We start from the raw sequence: 21,727 nt of genomic DNA, 5'->3' as shown, positions 1-21,727 counted from the left end.
GTGTTGGAAAAAAGTGAGTTTTGGAACAATTTTCAGAAGCTGAACGTCCGGCGCAACATCTGCGGCTTCTCATTGGCTGCAGGATGCTCCTGCAGCCAGTCAGTAAGCCACACTTTGGTTTTTGAATGGTTCCGAGAGTCGAATGGACTCCCGAAATGCATTCTGTTCGGAAACCAAGGTACGACTGTACAAACTTTAACTATAATTAAAATTAGTGAGCTGCAGAAGTGCTTACGTTTGATGGATCATTCTCACTGTAAATATTAATAGTGGCACATAGAAATTAAATAGGTGAAGCTCCTGTTATTGCAGCATTCTGCCATTGTTGAAAATGCATTTTAATGTATCATTAATTTTAAAAAGAACCACTGATTGCACACATGCTCTTACATGTATGTATATGTGCAACTGTCATTTGTTTCACAATGGGTCATTTAAGCTTCAAGTTGTTCCTTTATTTGTTTTATTGGTTTGTGAAAAAACTCATAATTCAAATTAATCTGTTGTTATCAACATATTTAAGTATTTCTGCTGGGTTCCTTAAAGGACCTGTGGCCTCCCTCTAATAGCTGGGAAGATGCAGGCATAGGAATCAGTTCAGAAGGCATTCCTCATGCCTCACAGCTAAGTAACAAAATACCAAAATGCTCTTAGTTGTACATACTATTAAATATTATATAACAAGTATTATACTATTAGTAATAATAGAACTGTCAGAACTGACAGCACATAGGTGGGTGGAAGGTGCAGATACTGCTGCAGTTCTTACAGCATTTCTGGTCCCCTGGTTCTAGGCATTTTTCTCCCTTTTGCAGCAAAGGTGAACTCTGACTATAGTTTTTTTTAATTGTGACACAATATAAATGATGGAGAAATTGTCTGCTCTGCACATGCGCTAGGAAGGAATAGCATGTATAACATGCACTGAAGTAGCACATTAAGACAGTCATAAGGCTGATATTCAAGATACAGTTTATGATATGAGCACATTGCTTCAAGGGACTTCCTGTATCTAAAAGAAGTGCAGATTGTTTAGACATGCTACAAGATACCATTCATGAAGAACACATTGAAATGATGAGCTAGTACATCTTTAAAAAAGGGAGAAGCAGCCCCAAGAAACTAGAAGGATCCTTCCTGGTCACTGAAAACAGAAGGCACAAAACCGAGTAAAATTGCAGAATGTATGCAATTTACTCCCATCCTTGTCTTTGAAGGCTAACAAAGACAAAGCACCCAGAGCAGAAGTTAAACTATAGATGAGGTCACTTCTTTTTTTAAAAAACTGACCTTTGGCGCTGAAAAAATTGTATCCTGCTACACAAAAGCCAACAAGTTTATTGAACACTATGAAAACAAAATGTAAAAACACATACGTACAATCCTGGAAATAATTGGATGCTACACATTGCTTATTGAAGTCTGAAAAGCATGGCACCTGTATAAAGTATTAACAACACCAAGGCAACACAATGAACATCAATACAGTGACAATTTATTGAAGTATCTTACATTATGAACCTGATGGACTGCTGTGTAAGGATATCCTGCATTCTGGCTGGTCCAAATTTCACAGACAGAAGACTGCTAATATAAACAGAAAACTACATCTCATCTTGTAAATAGTAAAGCACCACCAACACCCCCAAGCCCAGGAAGAAAAAGTATTGCAGGTGGGGGCATGAACACAATTGCAAGATTTTGTTTAAAAGAAGAGAGCGTTTCAAATTGGCAGCAGCTGTTAAAGCCCTCTAACATATTTGCTGACAAAACATATTTTGGGCTTATAGAAAGAAAACACAGCTCAAGGATTTCAGATTGAGTTTTGGACCTATTCAGGATAATAAAACAATTATATGATTATGAAATAGAACTTAATAGCAGAAAGGGGGAAAGTGTTCAATCATATCTTAGCCTTTGATTTGCATTCTACAGCTGAAAAGGGTTTTTCAATGGAGATTTACTTTGGGGAGAAAAGGCTAAAACAAACAAATACTGAGCATAATCAAATGTGCTGCTGCAGAGCAATAACAACTAACGTCAGTGGTATTTGTGGATAACATTGTAAAGGTATTTGAAAGGCCTTAATTATTTGAAAGATACTAGCTACAGTCAACCAAGGCTGCATGATGCACAGTCTCCAAACATGCCCATGCGGTAAGCCAGAAAGAGAGATAGCAGAGCTCAGTAGACTGGACCAATACCTTTAAAATGCAATTAGAAAAGAACAAATTCATAGCTGTAAAATGGGGTAACAACGCACTATCTCATTCCAACCGTCATATGGAATGCAGGCTGCTAAATACATGTTGTGTTTGGAGAGAAAGCAAGATGCACATTACAACAATACAGAAAAAGGAAAAGAAAATCAGATTCATATCATCTGACAGCAGAACGTCGTATATATTTCCTTATTTGGACACCACAAGCAAATCCAATATAATAGCTCATAGTAGCCAAGCAACTAAAATAAGCACCAAATAGAGTAGCTACCCGGAGTCTCCAGAGAATGCAACAATGAAAGGCTTTAAACAGCTGAGAAATGCAACTACAATCTCTGGAGTAGCTAGCAATTAATACATCAATAGCTTAACCACAGTATGCAGAGCATAGCCAGCAGTTAAGACAAGCAGCAGGAATTTAATATCAGTGTCTAAATAAAGCCTGCATTCAAACAGAAACAGCTTCCTGCAAGAAAATCACGATTGTGCTCATGTTTCCCTTAGTGAAATATGGATGCCTCACACTGACTGACAAGCTGTGTCACTGCTGAAATTCAAAGGACTGGTAGTAGAGGCTGCCTTTCTCTAAACTGACCAGAAAGTGTTCCTACAATTCAATCCTAGAAATCCACACTATAGCAAATAAGTGATTATGAGGGGGTATGGTATCCACTGTGGCAGCACACTGTCACAAACAGTTGCATTGCGCTTCCTGTCTAAATCAGATCAATAGTAATTGAATATTAGTACTTTGGCTACTGAAACTGAAATCATGTATGTGTTAACCCATTTGAAGGATGTCAGACCATGTGGTGGTTGCTTCCTCAGTAGGTTTTGCACAAAGTATTAGCAACAATGTCAAGAATTACCTGAGCTGCAAATTGGACAAAGGTTAAAAATAGACTACTGCAGACATACTTTGGAGTATGTACATACTTTGGAGAATTAGATGGTGTGCTAGAGGCAAACTGTTACCAATGCAATCCGACCCCATTCCACTGGAGGACAGTCTACTGATATCAGTCTACTGGAGGGTGGTCCTGCTAGCACACTGGCCAGAATGTAAAGAAGTCCAGCATAGCTAATGTTGAGTTCCTTTGGTCTGGGTAGAGGAACACTCTTGTGAGGTACTAAAGCTGATTAACTAGATAGCTGTGAGACTTTGTGAAGGGAGAAAGGAATGGTTGTGGGATGAGTTGGGTGTCAAAGCTGTGCAGTATAGCTTCAGCCTTGACTAGAAGGAGTGCTGAAGAACTAAGCAAAAGTGCTTGTAAATTGTAGATTGGAATTGGGTGAAGGTAGCATGTTAGCACATTCCAGAGGTCCCATGCTTACTGAATACAGGATGGGAATCATTGTCTTGTTCATCCATGGTAATGGAGAACAGCCCTTATACACAGCAGTTTACTTTGCCTACTATGCCTAGGCCTCTGCTTAGCTGTCATTTATGGGCAAAACAAAATGGAAATCATTTGAGCCAAGGTACTAAGGAACACACATAAAGGAACAGAACTGTGCTTTCTTGCCACTACTATTTTCTACCTAAAAGGCCATGCTCTCTTCTTCTATCAGTCCAGATGTGCTTATGCAACACATGCACAGAGAGGAGCCCAGGCAGCTGTGTTGGCACAAAGAAAATGGACTTTGCATGCCTCAGAGTATCCTCCTGCCAAAGGATTCATCTGCCTTTCAAAAAGTTACCTACAGAAGTCAGTAGTTATCTCTTTTAAAAAACAAATGAATATATTTGAAGCATTCCTAAAGACCTAGCAGAGTTATGAAGATAGTTTATTCTGACTACATTAATGCCTAAGGCTTATTTTCCTCATTAACTAGCTCCATGTCTGTTAATGTTTCAATGGACAGGAAACAGAGAAATGGCATGGCAGAAAATGCAAACTGTATGAATGAAAATGGTTTTAATATAAAGGTCGCTTGACCTTTCTGCAACCTGGGGCAGTTTAAATGAACATGTGTTGAGGTGGCCTTGCATAGCAGTTCCATGAATACATTTGTATTTGGCTTGTTTTTCCTGTCAAAATATGGCAGGAAAGCAGGATTGGAGCTGTGACAGGCAGGGAGTACTGTTTAGCCCTTTTGCTGTTTTCCCAGTGAAAATGTGCCTGCTCCCCTGCTGCAATTTGCCTGGGAGGAAAACTTCATTTGGAGCCAATGGAGCTTTTGCCTCACAGACAAATAGCTGTATGTGCTATTTTCATTGAGGCTGTGGTGTGGGAGAAAGAGTTAACTTCCGCCCCATGTTCCCAGGTCCTGATCCAGGTTAGGCACTCTACAACTGTTATTTTGATACTAAAGGAAAAATTGGTATGTTTAATATATTGACAAATTCATCACCATTCTGTTATGGCCCTCACAACTCCTCTGCAGCGTGAGGCACAAACTTTATATATAGTGACAACTCCTGCATTTCCCCACAGGGGAGATGGTCAGTTTCTCTTTGCAAGCTCCCATGAAGGCATAAGGAGAAGTAGCACTTCTTCATCTGGGAAGCAGCAGACACCTACAGTTAACCTGCTGCAGTTCTTAAAAGATGAAGTGATAATTGGGTGTAATTCATCCTGAAAACACATATAAATAATTGAAGTAAATGGTTCTTTATGCTGAAGAGCTGTCACAGAGAAGAGTAGACCAAATATCACTAATACAGTGGTACCTCATGTTACGTACCGTCTCCCTTACAAATGTTGCGGGTTACACGTTCCGCTAACCTGGAAGTAGATGCCCCTTGTTGAGACCTTTGCCCAGGGATGTGAGCGGAAGTCACGCTCCAATGGCGCAGCAGCAGCGGAGGCGCCATTAACGAAAGCACACCTCATGTTACGAGCAGTTTCCTGTTACAAATGGACCTCCAAAATGGATTAAGTACGTAACAAGAGGTACCACTGTAATACTAATACTAATACTAATACTAATACTAACTCTTGCCATCTGGGAATCTGTTTTGCTTTCCAGCTCCTTTTCACTTGCAATCTGAGTGTAACAGTTCTGTGAGAATCTGATGAACTGGAGCTGGGTGCTGAGGCTTCTAGAGGTCTTTGAACACTACAGTATGACAGATCATCAAACCTATCCTGGTGAATCTCAATGTTTTACAGGAGTCTGAAGAATCCATTTATGTGAGGAAATGGTATATAGATGCTATGGAACTATCCCAGCAAGTATCAGCAAGTATTTAAAAAGAGTAGCATTCCATGCCAAACAATAATGAGGTTATTGTCAGATTGTGTCAGTTGTGTTCCATCCCCATGAGATAGAAAGGAAAGCCCAAACAAATAAACTTTAAGGAAATTTTCTCCACTATCAGCTGCTGCTTCAGTTTGGTGTTTTTGGAAGGATGTGATCTTCTGCGGTTCAAACTGACAACTAAGATAGCCATTAAAATAAAAGATCCTGTAAATTACAAAGAAGCCTTCCTTTCTAGACTGCTAAAACAATGGGGGGGGCCACATCATTATTCTTGTGCATTTTAGTATAGTGTATAACACCCATGCCTACACCCTGACACCTTCAAGAGGCAAAGACATAGTGTAGTATTCAACCAAATTTAGACCCAATGAAATTAATGAACATAACCATGTTAGGCCCATTCATTTCAGTGGGTCCACTCTGAGTAAAACTCACTCCTGTAAGATGCACTTTGGTTATAAAAAGTGTCTTTTAAGGATACTAGACTACGTCCTTCTTGGGCCCAAATGTTCACATCCATGATATGAAAGGCCTGTGGCTGCTCCAGTCATTTCAAGACTCACAACACATCATTGTATGTGATGAAAAAAGAACAGAAAGATGGCTACATTTGCCTGAATCTAGTTTCTTCCTCACACTTCATTCACCAAGATGGAATTCTCTATTTGAACAAGTTTGCCCTAAGGTTGAGATGAGCTGGTACATGCAGACAGCCCTAAAACTATTGCAAACTGCTTTCAAATTAATTTCCATCTAGCTGAACAAAAGTTGTGCTTTTTTCAGGGGCAATTGCTTCAGGTTCCTGCTGTCAGTTACTGTGGGGGTTTTTCAGCCCTGTCTAATCTTTTAAAAAAGTCAGTCTTGGTGCTCATCTCTCAAAGCAGGATTTATCCTAGCGATTTCAGTTCTAATGTGCCAAACATGCACAGTGAAATGAAAACTTCTGCTGACTAACCACTTCCTTTTTTGCTAATAATGTCACTATAACCTTCTCAACCTTAACAGCCTTTCATCTTCGGAATGAATCTAGAACAGGTGGCTGATATGTCAAACGTCTATGGTCAAGTACCCTCCCTTGGAAAAGCAGGTATGAAAAAAGAGTATAAACAATTTCAACAATCAGAGGTTGAAAATAAGTGTCCAGATTGTATAGAGTAGGAAATCAGTTCAAAAAATACTCCAAGCAGAGTTAGACACATCAAATTTGTCCAGATCTTCCCACTTAGAAGTCAGTGGGCATGAAAATGTTACCAGAGTTTGGGGCTGTGTACACATTACTGACTTAAATCACAGCTAGATCATTCTTTTTCTCAACAGGGATCAAAGCTACTTTTTTTGGGGGGGGGACGTATCAAAATACACTATTTCCTAAGAAACGTCAGGATAGATATAGATTGTGGCTAAGATGTGTACACTACTTCCCAAGCCAGCAATGGGAATACACTGGATGCAGATTAAACAGGAGTGTGTACACAGCCTGGGTCAATAGGCATGCCTACAGGAAGGGTCAGGACAGAGTGAATTTGCATAATTATAAAGAGATCACATATTAAATACAAATGTAAATGGAAGCCCACCGACTTCTAAAGAAATGTTAATGGGCTGTGACATGCATTTTATGGACAAAATCAGTGGAACTGCTTTGAAGGAAGTAGGCTGAGTATATTATGGAATTATAACCTCAGTTTCATCCTTGCATGTTTATCATATCATGTATGAGAGAGATAATTCAAGAATGAAATTGAGACAACTTCTAGAAAGGAAATTTATATATCTTTGGGGAGTTTTATATTTTCAAATATGCAGAAATGAGAGAAAGACTTGAGGGTATAAGGGACTAGAAGCGGCAACAGAGAAGGATGAGATACTCAGTGACATGATGTGCATGTATCAAGCTACTCAGTGACAATAAATCTGGCATTGCCTATTCCGACATTCAATCTTTGCGACCTGCAGAGAAGTTCTTTTATAGTAAGTGGTGTTTTGTTACCCTGCTTTTGTTTATCAAAGCTATCTTGCATACCAAGGAGGACTCCCCAATTCCTTCCAATAATAGGTTAGCAGAAAACCTAATTCAGCTGTTTAAAACCACATATTAACATTTGTATTTAAATGTTCAACTGAGCAAATATCAGCTGCCCTTGGATTTTTCAAGAGGGAACCACACTTTTCCTTTTTATGTTGCTGTTAGATTTTTAAAAGATTGCAATATGTGCATTAAACATCCCCCCTTGTCCAGGTTGAACTGCTGATATAATCAATCTGTACTTATGGCTATGCCAGACACTTGGATGCCTCTATCAGGGCAGAATGCCTGCTCAGTGGAGTGAAACTTTCATGTCACTAACATGCTTTGTGAACTCAACTGGCCTTCCATCTGTTTTGGGTGCAGTTCAGAGTTTGGTCTCTGATGCGTACTGTGAAGCATTACAACATGGTTTATGATCTGGCCTTAAGTCCTGTGCACCATCAAAGAACAGCACATATCACCCACAGCACTTTCACTGATAGAAGTTCAACGATGCTGACTTTTAGAATGAAATATGGCATATATTTTTGGTCAAGCATATGCTATATTTAAGGTAGACAGTGGATTATTCATTTGTGGTAGAATGTATTGAGGGTAAGTGGCATTCCATTTTTAAAGGGTGCTGAATGTGGTTGTGGTGGTGGGACTTAATTGTGGCCTTCAGATTCTATTGGACTCCAGTTTCCATCAGCCCCAACCAGCATGCTCCATGGTCACGGTGATGGGAGATATACACCAAAGGCCATAGGTTAGTCACCAAAGGCCACCCAAGGCCATGGTTTAGTGTAATGTCCGCAGCATTATTATGGCGTTCATTAAGTAAAGACAGGAAATATTTCAATAGCCCCAACATAAAATATCTAAATATACAATACAGTGGTACCTCGGGTTACAAACTCAATTTGTTCCAGGGGTCCGTTCTTAACCTGAAACTGTTCTTAATCTAAGGTACTACTTTAGCTAATGGGGCCTCCTGCTGCCGCCATGCCGCCGCCGCACGATTTCCTTTCTCAACCTGGGGCAAAGTTCTTAACCCAAGGTACTACTTCCAGGTTAGTGGAGTTTGTAACCTGAAGTGTTTGTAACCCGAGGTGTTTGTAACCCGAGGTACCACTGTACTCAAAAGCCGTTTTAAGAATGATTGAAATCTAATTGTAAAAATAACAGTTTCAGCAAATCCCTTGAATTGCTATAATGTCAGCAAAAATCAAAACCAAATGTGAGCACACAGCATCCAATTTCTGTCAAAAAGCTATGAAACGTATTTCTGTCAAAATCTGAATAAGAAAAAATATCCATAATTAGATGGGGAGACAAAGTGGCTTCATTTGCAGCTTACATAGAATTATCCCTTGTGGGGCCAAAAATAAGAAATGGGCCATTATTGATGAGAGTGATTTTCAGAGATAATAAACAAGCAACTTTCAGAAATTCCTTAATAAGCATGGAATAAAATTACTGAAGGGCAATACTAACTACTAAAACTAGGTATCATAAGTACATTAGCAGCCACTCAACTACAAGGTGGCTTTTGCCCTTGGTTTATGATGGATGCTAAGGCATCAGTTACATAGGCCTGACTTTGAAGCTTGCTAAATTTGTGTTGAACTATTAAATTCTTAATGCCTTACTTAAACCATTTGCTGAACAAGATTCCCAGTCAGGTTTCCATCAAGACACCTTAATTTAAAAAATCCTAAGGATGGGTTAGATTCTGCAATAAATGAATCTGCATGGGATGGGGGTAGGCCAAGGTTTTGAAAATGGTATAGGTGCAATATACTCTGAACAAAAGGCTAAATTAATTGTAAATAATGTGGTCACGGAAGAATTTAAGATAGAAAAAGGGACACGACAGGGGTGCCCAATTTCCCCACTGCTTTTTATATCGGTCCTGGAGGTTTTGCTAAATATGATTAGAAAGGACCGGTTGGTTAAGGGCATACAGGTCGGAGCTAAACAGTACAAGCTGAGAGCATTTGCAGATGACCTAGTATTGACGTTACAGGAGCCAGAATCTAGTACTAAAAGAGTTTTAGAATTAATTCAGGAATTTGGTCAGGTGGTAGGTTTTAAATTGAACAAGTTAAAAACTAAGGTTTTAGAGAAAAATTTAACACCGATGGAAAGAGAGAGGTTTCAGAATGAGACAGGATTGAATGTGGTAAAGAAAGTGAAATACTTGGGGATTAATATGACAGCCAAAAATGGGAACTTATTTAAAGATAACTACGAAAAATGTTGGACGGAAGTGAAAAAAGACTTAGAAATTTGGTCAAATTTGAAACTCTCGTTGCTGGGCCGTATTGCAGTGATAAAGATGAATGTATTGCCTAGAATGTTGTTTTTGTTTCAGACATTACAAATTGTAGATAAGATGGACTGTTTCAAGAAGTGGCAGAGAGATATTTCTAGATTTGTCTGGCAGGGCAAGAAGCCCAGAATAAAATTAAGATATTAACTGATGCCAAGGAAAGAGGTGGATTTGCCCTGCCAGACCTTAAACTTTATTATGAATCAGCAGCTTTTTGCTGGCTGAAAGAATGGCTACTTCTTGAAAACACAGACATTTTGGATCTAGAAGGTTTTAACAATGTATTTGGATGGCATGCATATTTATGGTATGATAAGGTCAAAGCACACAAAGCATTCAAAAACCATATTGTTAGGAAAGCATTGTTTAATGTCTGGATAAGATACAAAGACTTATTGGAAAATAAAACCCCAAGGTGGCTGTCACCAATGGAAGCAAAAGCTCTGAAAAGGCTCAATATGGAGGCCAAATGGCCGACATATTGGGAAATTTTGGAGCAAGAAGGAGACAAATTGAGATTGCAGAGTTTTGAAAAATTAAAAAATAAAGTAAGAGACTGGCTCCACTACTATCAGATAATGGAGGCATATAATTTGGATAAGAAAATAGGCTTCCAAGTGGAAAAGTCAAAATTAGAAACAGAATTGTTAAGAACCCAAAACTAAAAATTTGTCAAGAATGTATAACTTGCTGTTGAAATGGAATACTCAGGATGAAACGGTGAAATCTGCTATGATTAAATGGGCACAAGATGTTGGACATAATATTATGTTCGCTGACTGGGAACAGTTATGGACCACAGGTATGAAGTTTACGGCATGTAATGCCTTAAGAGAGAATATTATGAAAATGATATACAGGTGGTACATGACCCCAGTCAAGCTTGCAAAAATTTATCATTTGCCCGATAATAAATGTTGGAAATGTAAAGAAACTGAAGGTACATTCTTTCACCTTTGGTGGACGTGCCCAAAGATTAAGGCTTTCTGGGAAATGATATATAATGAACTGAAAAAGGTATTTAAATATACCTTTCTGAAGAAACCAGAGGCCTTTCTCTTGGGCATTGTCGGCCAATTGGTGCCAAAGAAGGACAGAACCTTTTTCATGTATGCTACAACAGCAGCAAGAATACTTATCGCAAAGTATTGGAAGACACAAGATCTACCCACTTTGGAAGAATGGCAGATGAAGGTGATTGACTACATGGAATTGGCGGAAATGACTGGCAGAATCCGAGACCAGGGAGAAGAGTCGGTGAAAGAAGAATGGAAGAAATTTAAGGACTATTTACAGAAATATTGCAAAATTAAGGAACTTTAGAAGGATGTTGGATAGAAACTAAGAGGTTTTTGGCTGTAATGCTTTAAGAGACATGGAAAAAAGGTTAACAATTGGGTAAAAGACTAATGGTAAGGATTTGCTGAACCAACAAATTGAATTGGAATACAAAGAAGGGAGGTATGAGGAGGTCCGGGGAAATAAGAGTAAGGAAGATAGGTTATGGAATATTATTGTGTTCTTAACTGTTTTATTTTGTACGCTTTTTCTTATTTTCTACTTTTTTGTTGTATCTTAAAACTTTATACTTTTTTCTTTGTTTTGTATTTTTATGTATTTTTGTGAAACTTTAATAAATATCATTATAAAAAAAAAAATAGATTCTGCAATAAATGAGAGAGAATATTATGAAAATGATTTACAGGTGGTACATGACACCAGTCAAGCTTGCAAAAATCTATCATTTGCCCGATAATAAATGTTGGAAATGTAAAGAAACTGAAGGTACATTCTTTCACCTTTGGTGGACGTGCCCAAGGATTAAGGCTTTCTGGGAGATGATCTATAATGAAATGAAAAAGGTATTTAAATATACCTTCCTGAAGAAACCAGAGGCCTTTCTCCTGGGCATAGTCGGCCAATTGGTGCCAAAGAAGGACAGAACTTTCTTTATGTATGCCACAACAGCAGCAAGAATTCTTATTGCAAAGTACTGGAAGACACAAGATTTACCCACTCTGGAAGAATGGCAGATGAAGGTGATGGACTATATGGAACTGGAGGAAATGACTGGCAGAATCCGAGACCAGGGAGAAGAGTTGGTGGAAGAAGATTGGAAGAAATTTAAAGACTATCTACAGAAATACTGCAAAATTAATGAATGTTAGAATGATGTTGGATTGAAGTTAAATGGTTTCTAGCAGCAATGTTATAAAGGAATATGTAAAAATGGATTGTTAACAGGTGATAATCTAAAGTTACAATATATTAAGATAAAAGATTAAGATAGAATCAAAGAGGGAAAGGATTTGCTGAATTAACTAATTTGAACTGGAATACAAAAAAGGGAGGTGTGAGGAGGTCGGGGAAACAAGCAAATGAAAGACAAGATATGGAAAGACTAATCTGTTTTTTAACTGTTTTTATTTTGTATTTTCCTTCTTTTTTTTCTTTCTCTTTTTTTCCTTTCATTTTTTCGCTTATTTCTGTAATATGTTGAAACTTTAATAAATATCTTTTAAAATAGATTCTGCAATAAATGAATGCACCCAATAGCTTTCAGTTGCAAGGAAATATTTCCAGACTGGATCTGCTGCTTTTTGGTAAGTTCCAGATTTTTTCAAAAAATACGTAAGAAGTGTACCTAGAGCATCCCAGGTTGTTCCCAGCTCTACTCTCAGACTTCCCATGCTTGAAGGTCTCTGCCTCAGCAAGGGGACAGGGATATTGCCATATACTTGGTATCAAAGCATGCTCAAACAGGACACTCCTAGGCTGCTCTATGAATGTGTGGAATGTACCGTGGCATCAGTTCATGATTCCACAACTCACTTCAGAGTTACACAGAGCAAAACGAACTCATTCTACAGTCAGCCAAAACTATTTTGAATATAGCAATATGATTCCACTTAACACTAAATGCAGGGAAATAATTGTGAGAATACACCCTGGAAGATCTATAAGAATTGTTGCTGCTAAGGAATTTGACTTTAGCTGCCTTTCATTTAAAAAAGTAATGTGTTCAACATTGTTTCTACAACCAAATCCTAGCAATAAGGCATCTTGCTGGTATCATTCACTCTTAGGAGACAAAAAAATACCAGTCATTAAAACCTTAGCTTCTTCAAACACAAACATAATATTTTGATTTCACATCTCAATGCTATTCATATCTCCCAGGCCTGTTAGCATACAAATAAACTAGTTTACAGACTATAAAGTCTCTCTAGAGCATAGATTTTAAAATGTGTGTTTATAGAGCCGGATAAAAGAGTTCGAAAATAAATGCAAACCAATTTAGTTGAGGAATAGCATATGGTTCCAAAACATACTAACATTCACAAAAAGATATACTCTTATTCTTAAAGGTACACCTTCTCAAATTTTAAAGAAGTGAACATACAACCCTTATTATATTTTAACTTTAACAGGAAAGGTTTTCCAACATTACCTGTGCCATCTGTCTCTCCAGTTTTGACCGAGGAATGTCATCAAAATAGCTGTCATTTCTTCTCCTCCTTGCATCCCCCTGCATGATAATGTGTGGAACGTCCAGGGAGCCACCAGTAGTGTAAGTGCTTTGGCTGAGTGAGGGAGACAACTGAGGAGGAGTGTGGTTACCGCTGGGTTCCTGCACATAATTAGAGAAAGTAACAGCATGAAATAAACAGACTTTCCTGCACTGAAGCTAAAAGTGTATGAACTGCAGCTACAAGAGCTAGTAACACAGTGTCTCAAGTGTGGGACATATATATAATGTATATACCATTTATGTATATGGTGCTTTACAGGTATAAGGTATGACAGGTTCCTACATCAATAGATCACACTCTAAAATAGAGAAAAAGAACAAAGTTGGGGCAATGGGGGCAATGGAAGAATATAAATATTTGGTTTCGTTACATTAAGGCATAGTATCTAGGGATATTATCCTGGAAATGCTGAATTTTGAGGAGGGACTTACGGGCTTTAAGGAAGGTAGTCACACAGAACCATTTGGGGAGGCAGTTCTAGGCATGAGGGGCAGGAAGGGAAGATGGCTGGAATTATTTCAGTTGGCAGGAGACCTTTGGACAACTGAGGGTAGAAGAGCTGGACAAGTGACAGGAAGGAGTGTGGGAGGACATAAGCATGGAGAGATAAGGAGGGGCAAGAAAACTCTTGTTCATCCCCATATCTTGCCTTGATTATGGCAGTCTTATTCTCTCTGGCCTGTTATCTCACCTTAGTTGACTCTCATCCATTCTGCACTCTGCTGACAGACTTATACATCTCTCTGATAAATGGGTTTTGCCACAAGTATCTATTTTTATTGTTTTAAATGTGCCTGCTGTTTTTGTGTTTTTAACTGATTTTTTTAAAGTGTGTGTGTGTGCGCGCGTAAGGTAAAGGACCCCTGGACACACACACACAAAAGACTGTTGTGTAAAGGGTGATTAATAAATTATTATTAATAATTTGTGATGTCAGGTGTGAGGCAGGTAAAGGTGTGCCTGCCTTTAATTTGAAGTCTCTTTGAAGCGATATCAATACAAAATGCTTGTACATGGACTTCAGAGGCAAGCCCCTTTCAAGTTGTCACCTGACATAATAATGACAACAGGCGATTGACAGGTGGGCAGCCTCGCCCAACTGTTAAAAGTTAGCCCATGGAACTGGGGGTGGAGGAATGAAAGATACAACCCATCAGCCAGGTCCAGTCTCCCACCCCTGATTGACATACAAGAGAATAGTATCAGCAGGCTTAGAGGGAGGAAAATGCTTGCTGAAGTACAAAAAAAACCCCACAAAAAACCCCCCAACCCTTTAGGAAAAATAATTTCCCTAAAATAGCCCAATGAGTTGGGCTGTTCAGTGGGTACAGAATGCTGACCTACTACTGAGAAGGGGAGAAAACATGGAAAGCTGGAAAACATGGAGTCTCTTGAAAAAGAACATGGCTGGCTTGAACCCTAGAGCACTCCACATTGCCACATTTTACTGAACAGCTCACTTGTTTTTACCCATTTCCCTTTTCTGTTCTCAAGTTTCTGTTCTCTTCTGATGTTCACTTAAATAACAGCTATATGCTTCATTCAAAGATGACACCTCTGTAAAAATATCTAGTCCTTTGCTTGGATCATAGCCTACAACCACTTCATGCTCCCTATTTATATTTTAGCATTCTTGAAGTACACTGTGCCAGGAAACAGCAGCTAAAAATGCCCTATATTTGAGCAATTCTCCAAAGGGAAAATACCATGAGCTCAGTGACACTTTCAGTAACACAGTCCTTCAAGCAGCTATAGTTTCTCTCCCAGAAGCCAGGTGTGATATGCCAGCAATGAGAGTGAGAGTGTCCATATGAATGTTTTCATAAGTGGAATTGAGTAAGGTGTCTGTGTGAGAGAAAAAGATAGTTGCTTACAATTTACAATGCACTCCTCCCTTTGTCTATCTCAAAAGGGACAGTAATGAAAATTACATCTGCATTCCTCCAAATTTCCATTAAAATATAGACAGTTCCTAGCAATATAGTAAGCAATTACAGCGCAAGAGGGGCTGGGAGCTGGGGGCACTGTTATACAGTGGTTCCTCTCCTTCCTCCTGGGCAGTGTTCAGAAAGTGGTGATGGGGGATGAGTGTTGAGACCCCTGGGCTCTCACTTGTGGGGTGCCTCAGGGTTCTGTCCTCTCCCCCATGCTTTTCAACATCTATATGCAGACGCTGGGAGAGATCATCAGGGGGTTTGGGCTGGGTGTTCATCGATATGCGGATAATACCCAGCTCTACCTCTCTTTCAAATCAGAACCAGTGAAGGCGGTGAAGGTCCTGTGTGAGTGTCTGGAGGCGGTTGGAGGGTGGATGGCAGCTAACAGATTGAGGTTGAATCCTGACAAGACAGAAGTACTGTTTTTGGGGGACAGGAGGCGGGCAGGTGTGGAGGACTCCCTTGTCCTGAATGAGGTAACTGTTCCCCTGAAGGACCAGGTGCGCAGCCTGGGAGCCATTTTGGACTCGCAGCTGTCCATGGAGGCGCAGGTCAATTCTGTGTCCAGGGCAACTGCTTACCAGCTCCATCTGGTATGCAGGCTGAGACCCTATCTGCCCGCAGGCTGTCTCACCAGAGTGGTGCATGCTCTGGTTATCTCTCGCTTGGAATACTGCAATGCACTCTATGTAGGGCTACCTTTGAAGGTGACTTGGAAACTACAACTAATCCAGAATGCGGCAGCTAGACTGGTGACTGGGAGCGGCTGCCGAGACCACATAACACCAGTCTTGAAAGACCTACACTGGCTCCCAGTATGTTTCTGAGCACAATTTAAAGTGTTGGTGCTGACCTTTAAAGCCCTAAATGGCCTTGGTCCAGTATACCTGAAGGAGCTTTTCCACCCCCATCGTTCTACTTGGATACTGAGGTCCAGCGCCGAGGGCCTTCTGGCAGTTCCCTCACTGAGAGAAGCCAAGTTACAGGGAACCAGGCAGAGGGCCTTCTTGGTAGTGGCACCCGCCCTGTGGAACGCCCTCCCATCAGATGTCAAAGAGAACAACTACCAGACTTTTAGAAGACATCTGAAGGCAGCCCTGTTTAGGGAAGCCTTTAATGTTTGATGGATTACTGTATTTTAGTATTTTGTTGGAGGCCACCCAGAGTGGCTGGGGGGACCAGGTCAGATGGGCGTGGTATAAATAATAAATTAGTAGTAGTAGTAGTAGGATGCCTCTTGGATGTAGTTCCACCTTGCTTCAATGATGTCTCTGGGACAATTCAGTAGAGTTTGTTCAGTGAGTATGGATTATTCCTCAGGGTTTACTTCCAAAACCTTTCTCAGGAATGTGTATAGTCCCAAGGCAACAGAAGTTTAGGATCAGTTTTCCTTCTCCTAGATGGGCTACCTTCCCAGGTTGATGAGTTCCATCTGCCCCTCATTTCCCTCAACAGCACATGCTGAAACTGCCTTCTTGAGCATTGGACCCGCTATTGGTCTTGTCCACTCAAACTGCAGGAGTCTGTCTTTACATGCAGTGGATAGACAAGTGCCTAACTCACCTGACTCACTGAGGGTTTAAGACCCATAGACTACTCTCACCTGGTTTAGCCAGTCAAAGTTTCCTGGGGTGTGGCCACTGTCAGCTTCTAGGAGCCACAGGTGAGAGCTGAGTGCAGGGTGGGGAGCAAAGGTGGACAAACTACTCAAGAAGGAGCACAATGTGTCCCCCACCAGAGATACTGCCCCACGCCTAACATCATATTTTCTGAAACTTACCCTGAGTGTTATAGATCTTGGTGGTTTCTGAGGTGGATCTTCGTGAAGCCTGTCTCCCAGTGAGGCCAAAATGCGTTTTCGATGTCCAAGCAAACTGATTTTTAAAACCTGAAAAGTAAAAGGAAGCTGATAAACAAACAAATTTTTAAAATAATGAATGACTGAAGAACCTGCCAAGAAAATGCAGCTATGTAACTATTCATCAGAATATTGTCCATGATGCTGAGGTGCAGAAAAGTAATGTGTGGAGAGGCATACAATGATACTATTAATAATAGAGAGTTTGGTTGGAAAGTAGGCTGGAAGGAATGCCAGAAAGAATCCAAAGTCGTGAGAGGTAATGCTACAGAACAAGCCAAAAGGCCAGCAGTAGAGAGACGTGCCATGTCAGAAGGGCAGAGGAGCAGGGAGGAGAGAGCAGTAAACAGGGAAGATAGAGAATCACAAAAAGAACTCAAACGGAATGTAATAAAATACATAGGAAAATAAAAAAATAACCCAAACTCCTGGTTTGTCTTGTTAGGGTTGAAGCAGGAAGGCAAGAAATGTTCCTTGCAAAGTACACTCCTTTTGACATACACACTATTTGCTGCTGTGGCCCTCTAGTCATAGCATCATTTGAGAACTTCCGGGGTGGCTGTGCTGTGGCCCTCTAGTCATAGCATCATTTGAGGACTTCCGGGGTGGCGCCATCGGTAATGGCGGACTCCCTCTGATCCGGAGGGACTAGCTCTACGGAAATCAGGTCTGTTCCGCTACGGCGAAGTGGGGACCCTTTAAAAAATCACAGGCGGATGAAGCCTGTGACCGTGGGACTCGGCGGGCACCTTTAGAGCCCCCCCAATTTGTAAAGGAACCCAATTACGGGCTCCGGAGCGAAGCGGGGCAAGCGGCGCGGTGCTGAGAGTCAACTGCTTCTTCCGTGGAGCGAAGCCGCACAGCCGTTACCGGAAAGCGCTACCTTTTTCCTGTGACAATCTGGCAAAAACAACTACCCGTGAGTAGGTTAAATTTGGACAATTGGACTCTAAACAACGACCCGTGAGTAGAACAGAAAATTGGACTAAGAAATTCCTTTTAATTTGGCACTGAAGCGGGAAGGTCTAAACAGGAAGTCAGCCTTCCGCTTTTTGTAGAAAGATCAAAGCAAAGACATGGCAAGCTAGAGTTTAGAAAATCGTTTGTAAAGGATCAACTTTCATTTAAAATTACTGAACCCCCTTTGGAAGCAGGAGGAGAGGGGCTTTTTTTTGTTTGTTTGTTTTTTTGGACCGTTTAAACCTACAGAAGAGAGTTTAAAGAAAAGTAATTTTCCACCGTCTTGAACCTGGAAGCGGGGTGTCAGGACAGATGCCTTTGGGAAGTTCATTGACTATAGACAAACGTTTTTGACAGATAGTTAAAAGATGAGAAACATAGTGATTCCATTGTTCTCCTTCGCAGTTAAAAGGAACAAAATATTGACAAAATATCTGAAAAAGGAAACTTTGTTGTTAGATCTGCAAAAAAAAAAAAGAGAGAGAGAGAGAGAGAGATGGATACAAATAGAAGTTCTTCCCCTAGAGGGAGCTTGTGAAAACTGTTATTAATTTGAACTGGGGAGTTTTGCAGCTGCAATAGATTAAGATCGTGGGATTAGACTTTGACCTTGCACAACAATGTACTCGGAGGCTCTGGTGCGTGCTTTCTGCAAAACAAGTGCTTTATTGGAACAGTTACATGAGAAGACGGATTTGATGACTGATGCGATCAGAAATTTTGGACAGGTAGTGGGTATCTATATAGAACCCACTCAGGAATTAATTCAGGAGTGTGCTCTGACAGATCAGATGAGGGAGGAGGTTGTGGCTGGACCTCGGGAGGCAGAGATGGAGGGAACTGTGGCCCAGCAGGAACATGAGTTGTTGGATCTGATGAATGAACCTGGAAAAAGCCAGATTTGGAGAGAGAGAGTCTTGTTCGGTTTGGAGATGGGGGGCTGGATAGACCCCCCTATGCAGGGATGTTTTGAATTTTCAAATCTGGCGTTGGGCCGGAAGGAGTTTGGACTTGTGGGGGTCCTCAACCTTGGAGGGACTTTGAAACATGCTTTTAAATACCACATGGAGCTCAGTGTGGACTATAGAAAAGGGGCAGATCTGTCGAGAAGGGACAAAAATATTGTCAAGCTGGAGTCTCCATGAGTGAAAGGAGCAGAAGACAGTAAAGTATAGGTATAAATATGAAGAAGATCTGCGGAAGGGACATGGAAGAGACTTAAGGGCCTCGGACATAAGGTTACCAGGTTAATGAACTAGATGGATGGGATAGAAAGAACTGACAAAACCCGAGACCAGGAGGAAGAGACGCTGGATGAAGATTGGAAGAAAGTTTTAAAAATTTTATTTAGGAATGTCTTGTAAAATTAATGAGTATTAGAAAAATGTTGGAACGAAATTATTTGTCTTTAGCAGAAATGTTAAAAAGAATTATGTAAGAATATGCTATGGCTATGAGAAATTGGTATAAATAAGATTTAAGTTTTAAGTTCTAGGGTTTTTTATGGTAAGATAAGGTTAAAATAGATTAAGGTAATTTAATGACAGAATATTATGAAAAATGGAAAGGATTTGCTGAGACAATTAACAACTAGAACACAAAAAAGGGAGGTGTGAGGAGGTCGATGAAATAAGGTAATGACAGTTAAGGATTTGAGAATACTGGATTTGTTTTTAAAAAATTTTTTGTTTAATTCTGCTTTTGGATTTTGATGTATTATGTGTTTTGCTTTTGTTTTTTGATTTTGACTTTTATCGATTTGTATTGTTTAATTGTTATCTGTTCTCTTTTTTCTTCTTTTCTTCCTTGTTTGTCTTTGTAATCTTAAAACTTTCAATAAATATCATTTTTTTTAAAAAGAGAACTTCAGGCTAGAGGAAAGAGACACTGGCCCCTACTTTCCACAGCAAGTCCATGTTTAGTCTCTTTCATCTAGCCAAGAGATGCAAAATTATTTGTGCAGATACATGCTCTTGCAGTGTTGTTTCTGCACCAACAAATCTCATCTAGTTCTAGAAGGAATAGCGGCGGGGTGGGGGACCAGTTATCCAGGCCCCTTTCTTCAATAGGAACAATTTGGATGGGCTAAATATATATTGCCACTACTCTAAACTGTGAAACAGAGCTGACACAGTACAAGTCACTGCTGGAAGTGTATTGTAGAAGAGTCTGGTGGTGGCATATGGTATCTAAACATCAGGCGGAATTTTAATCGACATCATTTGTTGTGTATTTGGTATGCTTTTATTGCCAATGCTCATCTGATATACATATTATTATCCAGAACACCAAACCACTTTAATTATGAAGGCAGATCATTCTATAGAGAAAATATCTGACACATTCACACCCGCCCCAGCAAGACAACTATGAATTACACTGTGCTGTCAATTTTTGGTGCTTATTCCTAAAACATTTTTTTTGCAGCTGTGCTGTGATAAATGATCTGCATTACACCACTTCTTTGTTACTAAAGAAAAACCCATTGTACAGGTTAAATTTTAGTATAGTGCATCAATAAATTGTGTCCAATTTCACTAGTGAATGTGACATGCACTACTAAATACTACAACTCTATCTCTGCTTTTCAATTACAACTTGGTATACAATATTTTTAAAAATGGCATGTGTGCAAAAATTCTATCTGTAAATATATGTGTAGGCTACTATGCATTAGACTAAGTAATCGAATTACAGTGTTTAACTTCAGTAGATAGTGTTATAAATTGATACAATGCAATAATGATACTCTGTTGAAAGTTTCTTAAAGTTGACAGACGTGTGTATGGTGGGGAATGGAGCACACATAGTCTGACAAGTCTGTTAATTATTGCTGATACTGAAAAGCACACATTGTTCTAGTTAGGCTGGCATTAAGTTAGACTATTTTTCTGTCTGAAATTTCCCCCCTAAATTATATAGAAAACAAAAATACACTTTAAAACAGACTGTCCTTTCATCATAATCCTGCTCCACTACTTTGTGCATTCCCTGGATAACAAGAGCCACACATTAAAAATAAATAAAACAAACATCCACCAATACATGCACATAGTACAACCTGACAAGTTAGACAAGGTGTGGCCAATGTGGTGTTGGACTATAACTCCCATCATTCCTGATGATTGCCCATGCTGACTGCAGCTGATCTGGAGGGCACCCCATTGGCTATCTAAGGAAATTATGGCAGTTGTTTCTTTCTACAGCGAAAAGAGCTAGAGCTAATTCTGGAAGGCTGAATCACAGTCCAGTCTAAGAGCTGTTGTGCAACAGTTCCTTTCTGTGTCATTTGAGTCATGCCAAAAGTCCTGGATCACATGGGAGAACTGATGTGGTTCCTTCTTTCACCAGTCTGTTGCCCTCCTCAGAAACAGCTGCAATGCTGATATGGGAAGCTACATAGTGAACTCATCCCATGCGGTCCAAAGATTATGATAGTAAAGAAATAGCATGCATAAGAGCCATGCTGCAGTAGTCCATAGTCAGTGCACTGACACCTTGTTGTTGCTGCTGTTGTTGCCTATAGCAGCCATTTCGTGCTGGCACCCATGACATTTTTACACACACACACAGCAAGCAATGTGTGCAGAGGGAGTTCCACAATTTAGGGGCCACCACAGAAAATTCGTAAAGCAATCATACGACTGGTTCAATGTATCTTTAAAAC

The 21,727-nt window shown here is 40.0% G+C and overlaps 1 protein-coding gene across 17 annotated transcripts in view; it reads right to left on the bottom strand.

The window, feature by feature from the left end:
• ANKS1B (ankyrin repeat and sterile alpha motif domain containing 1B) overlaps nucleotides 1-21,727 on the bottom strand; it is a 353,409-nt gene that overhangs the window by 18,933 nt on the left and 312,749 nt on the right. For 10 of the 17 annotated variants that reach the window (XM_081022465.1, XM_081022474.1, XM_081022477.1 and 7 more), the window contains 3 exons: nucleotides 17,023-17,130; nucleotides 13,224-13,403; nucleotides 1,513-1,587 (listed from right to left, as the gene is read on the bottom strand). In XM_081022465.1, coding sequence (XP_080878591.1) covers nucleotides 1,513-1,587; nucleotides 13,224-13,403; nucleotides 17,023-17,130 — 363 coding nt within the window. The remainder of the gene's footprint in view (nucleotides 1-1,512; nucleotides 1,588-13,223; nucleotides 13,404-17,022; nucleotides 17,131-21,727) is intronic. The other 7 variants (XM_081022470.1, XM_081022475.1, XM_081022478.1 and 4 more) reach the window with 2 other exon arrangements.

The sequence above is a fragment of the Podarcis pityusensis genome, assembly GCF_964106645.2.
Source record: "Podarcis pityusensis genome assembly, chromosome: 10".
Classification (NCBI taxonomy): Eukaryota; Metazoa; Chordata; class Lepidosauria; order Squamata; family Lacertidae; genus Podarcis; species Podarcis pityusensis.
Note: the sequence above shows the minus strand (reverse complement) of the source record. Positions and strands in the feature narration are given on the sequence as shown.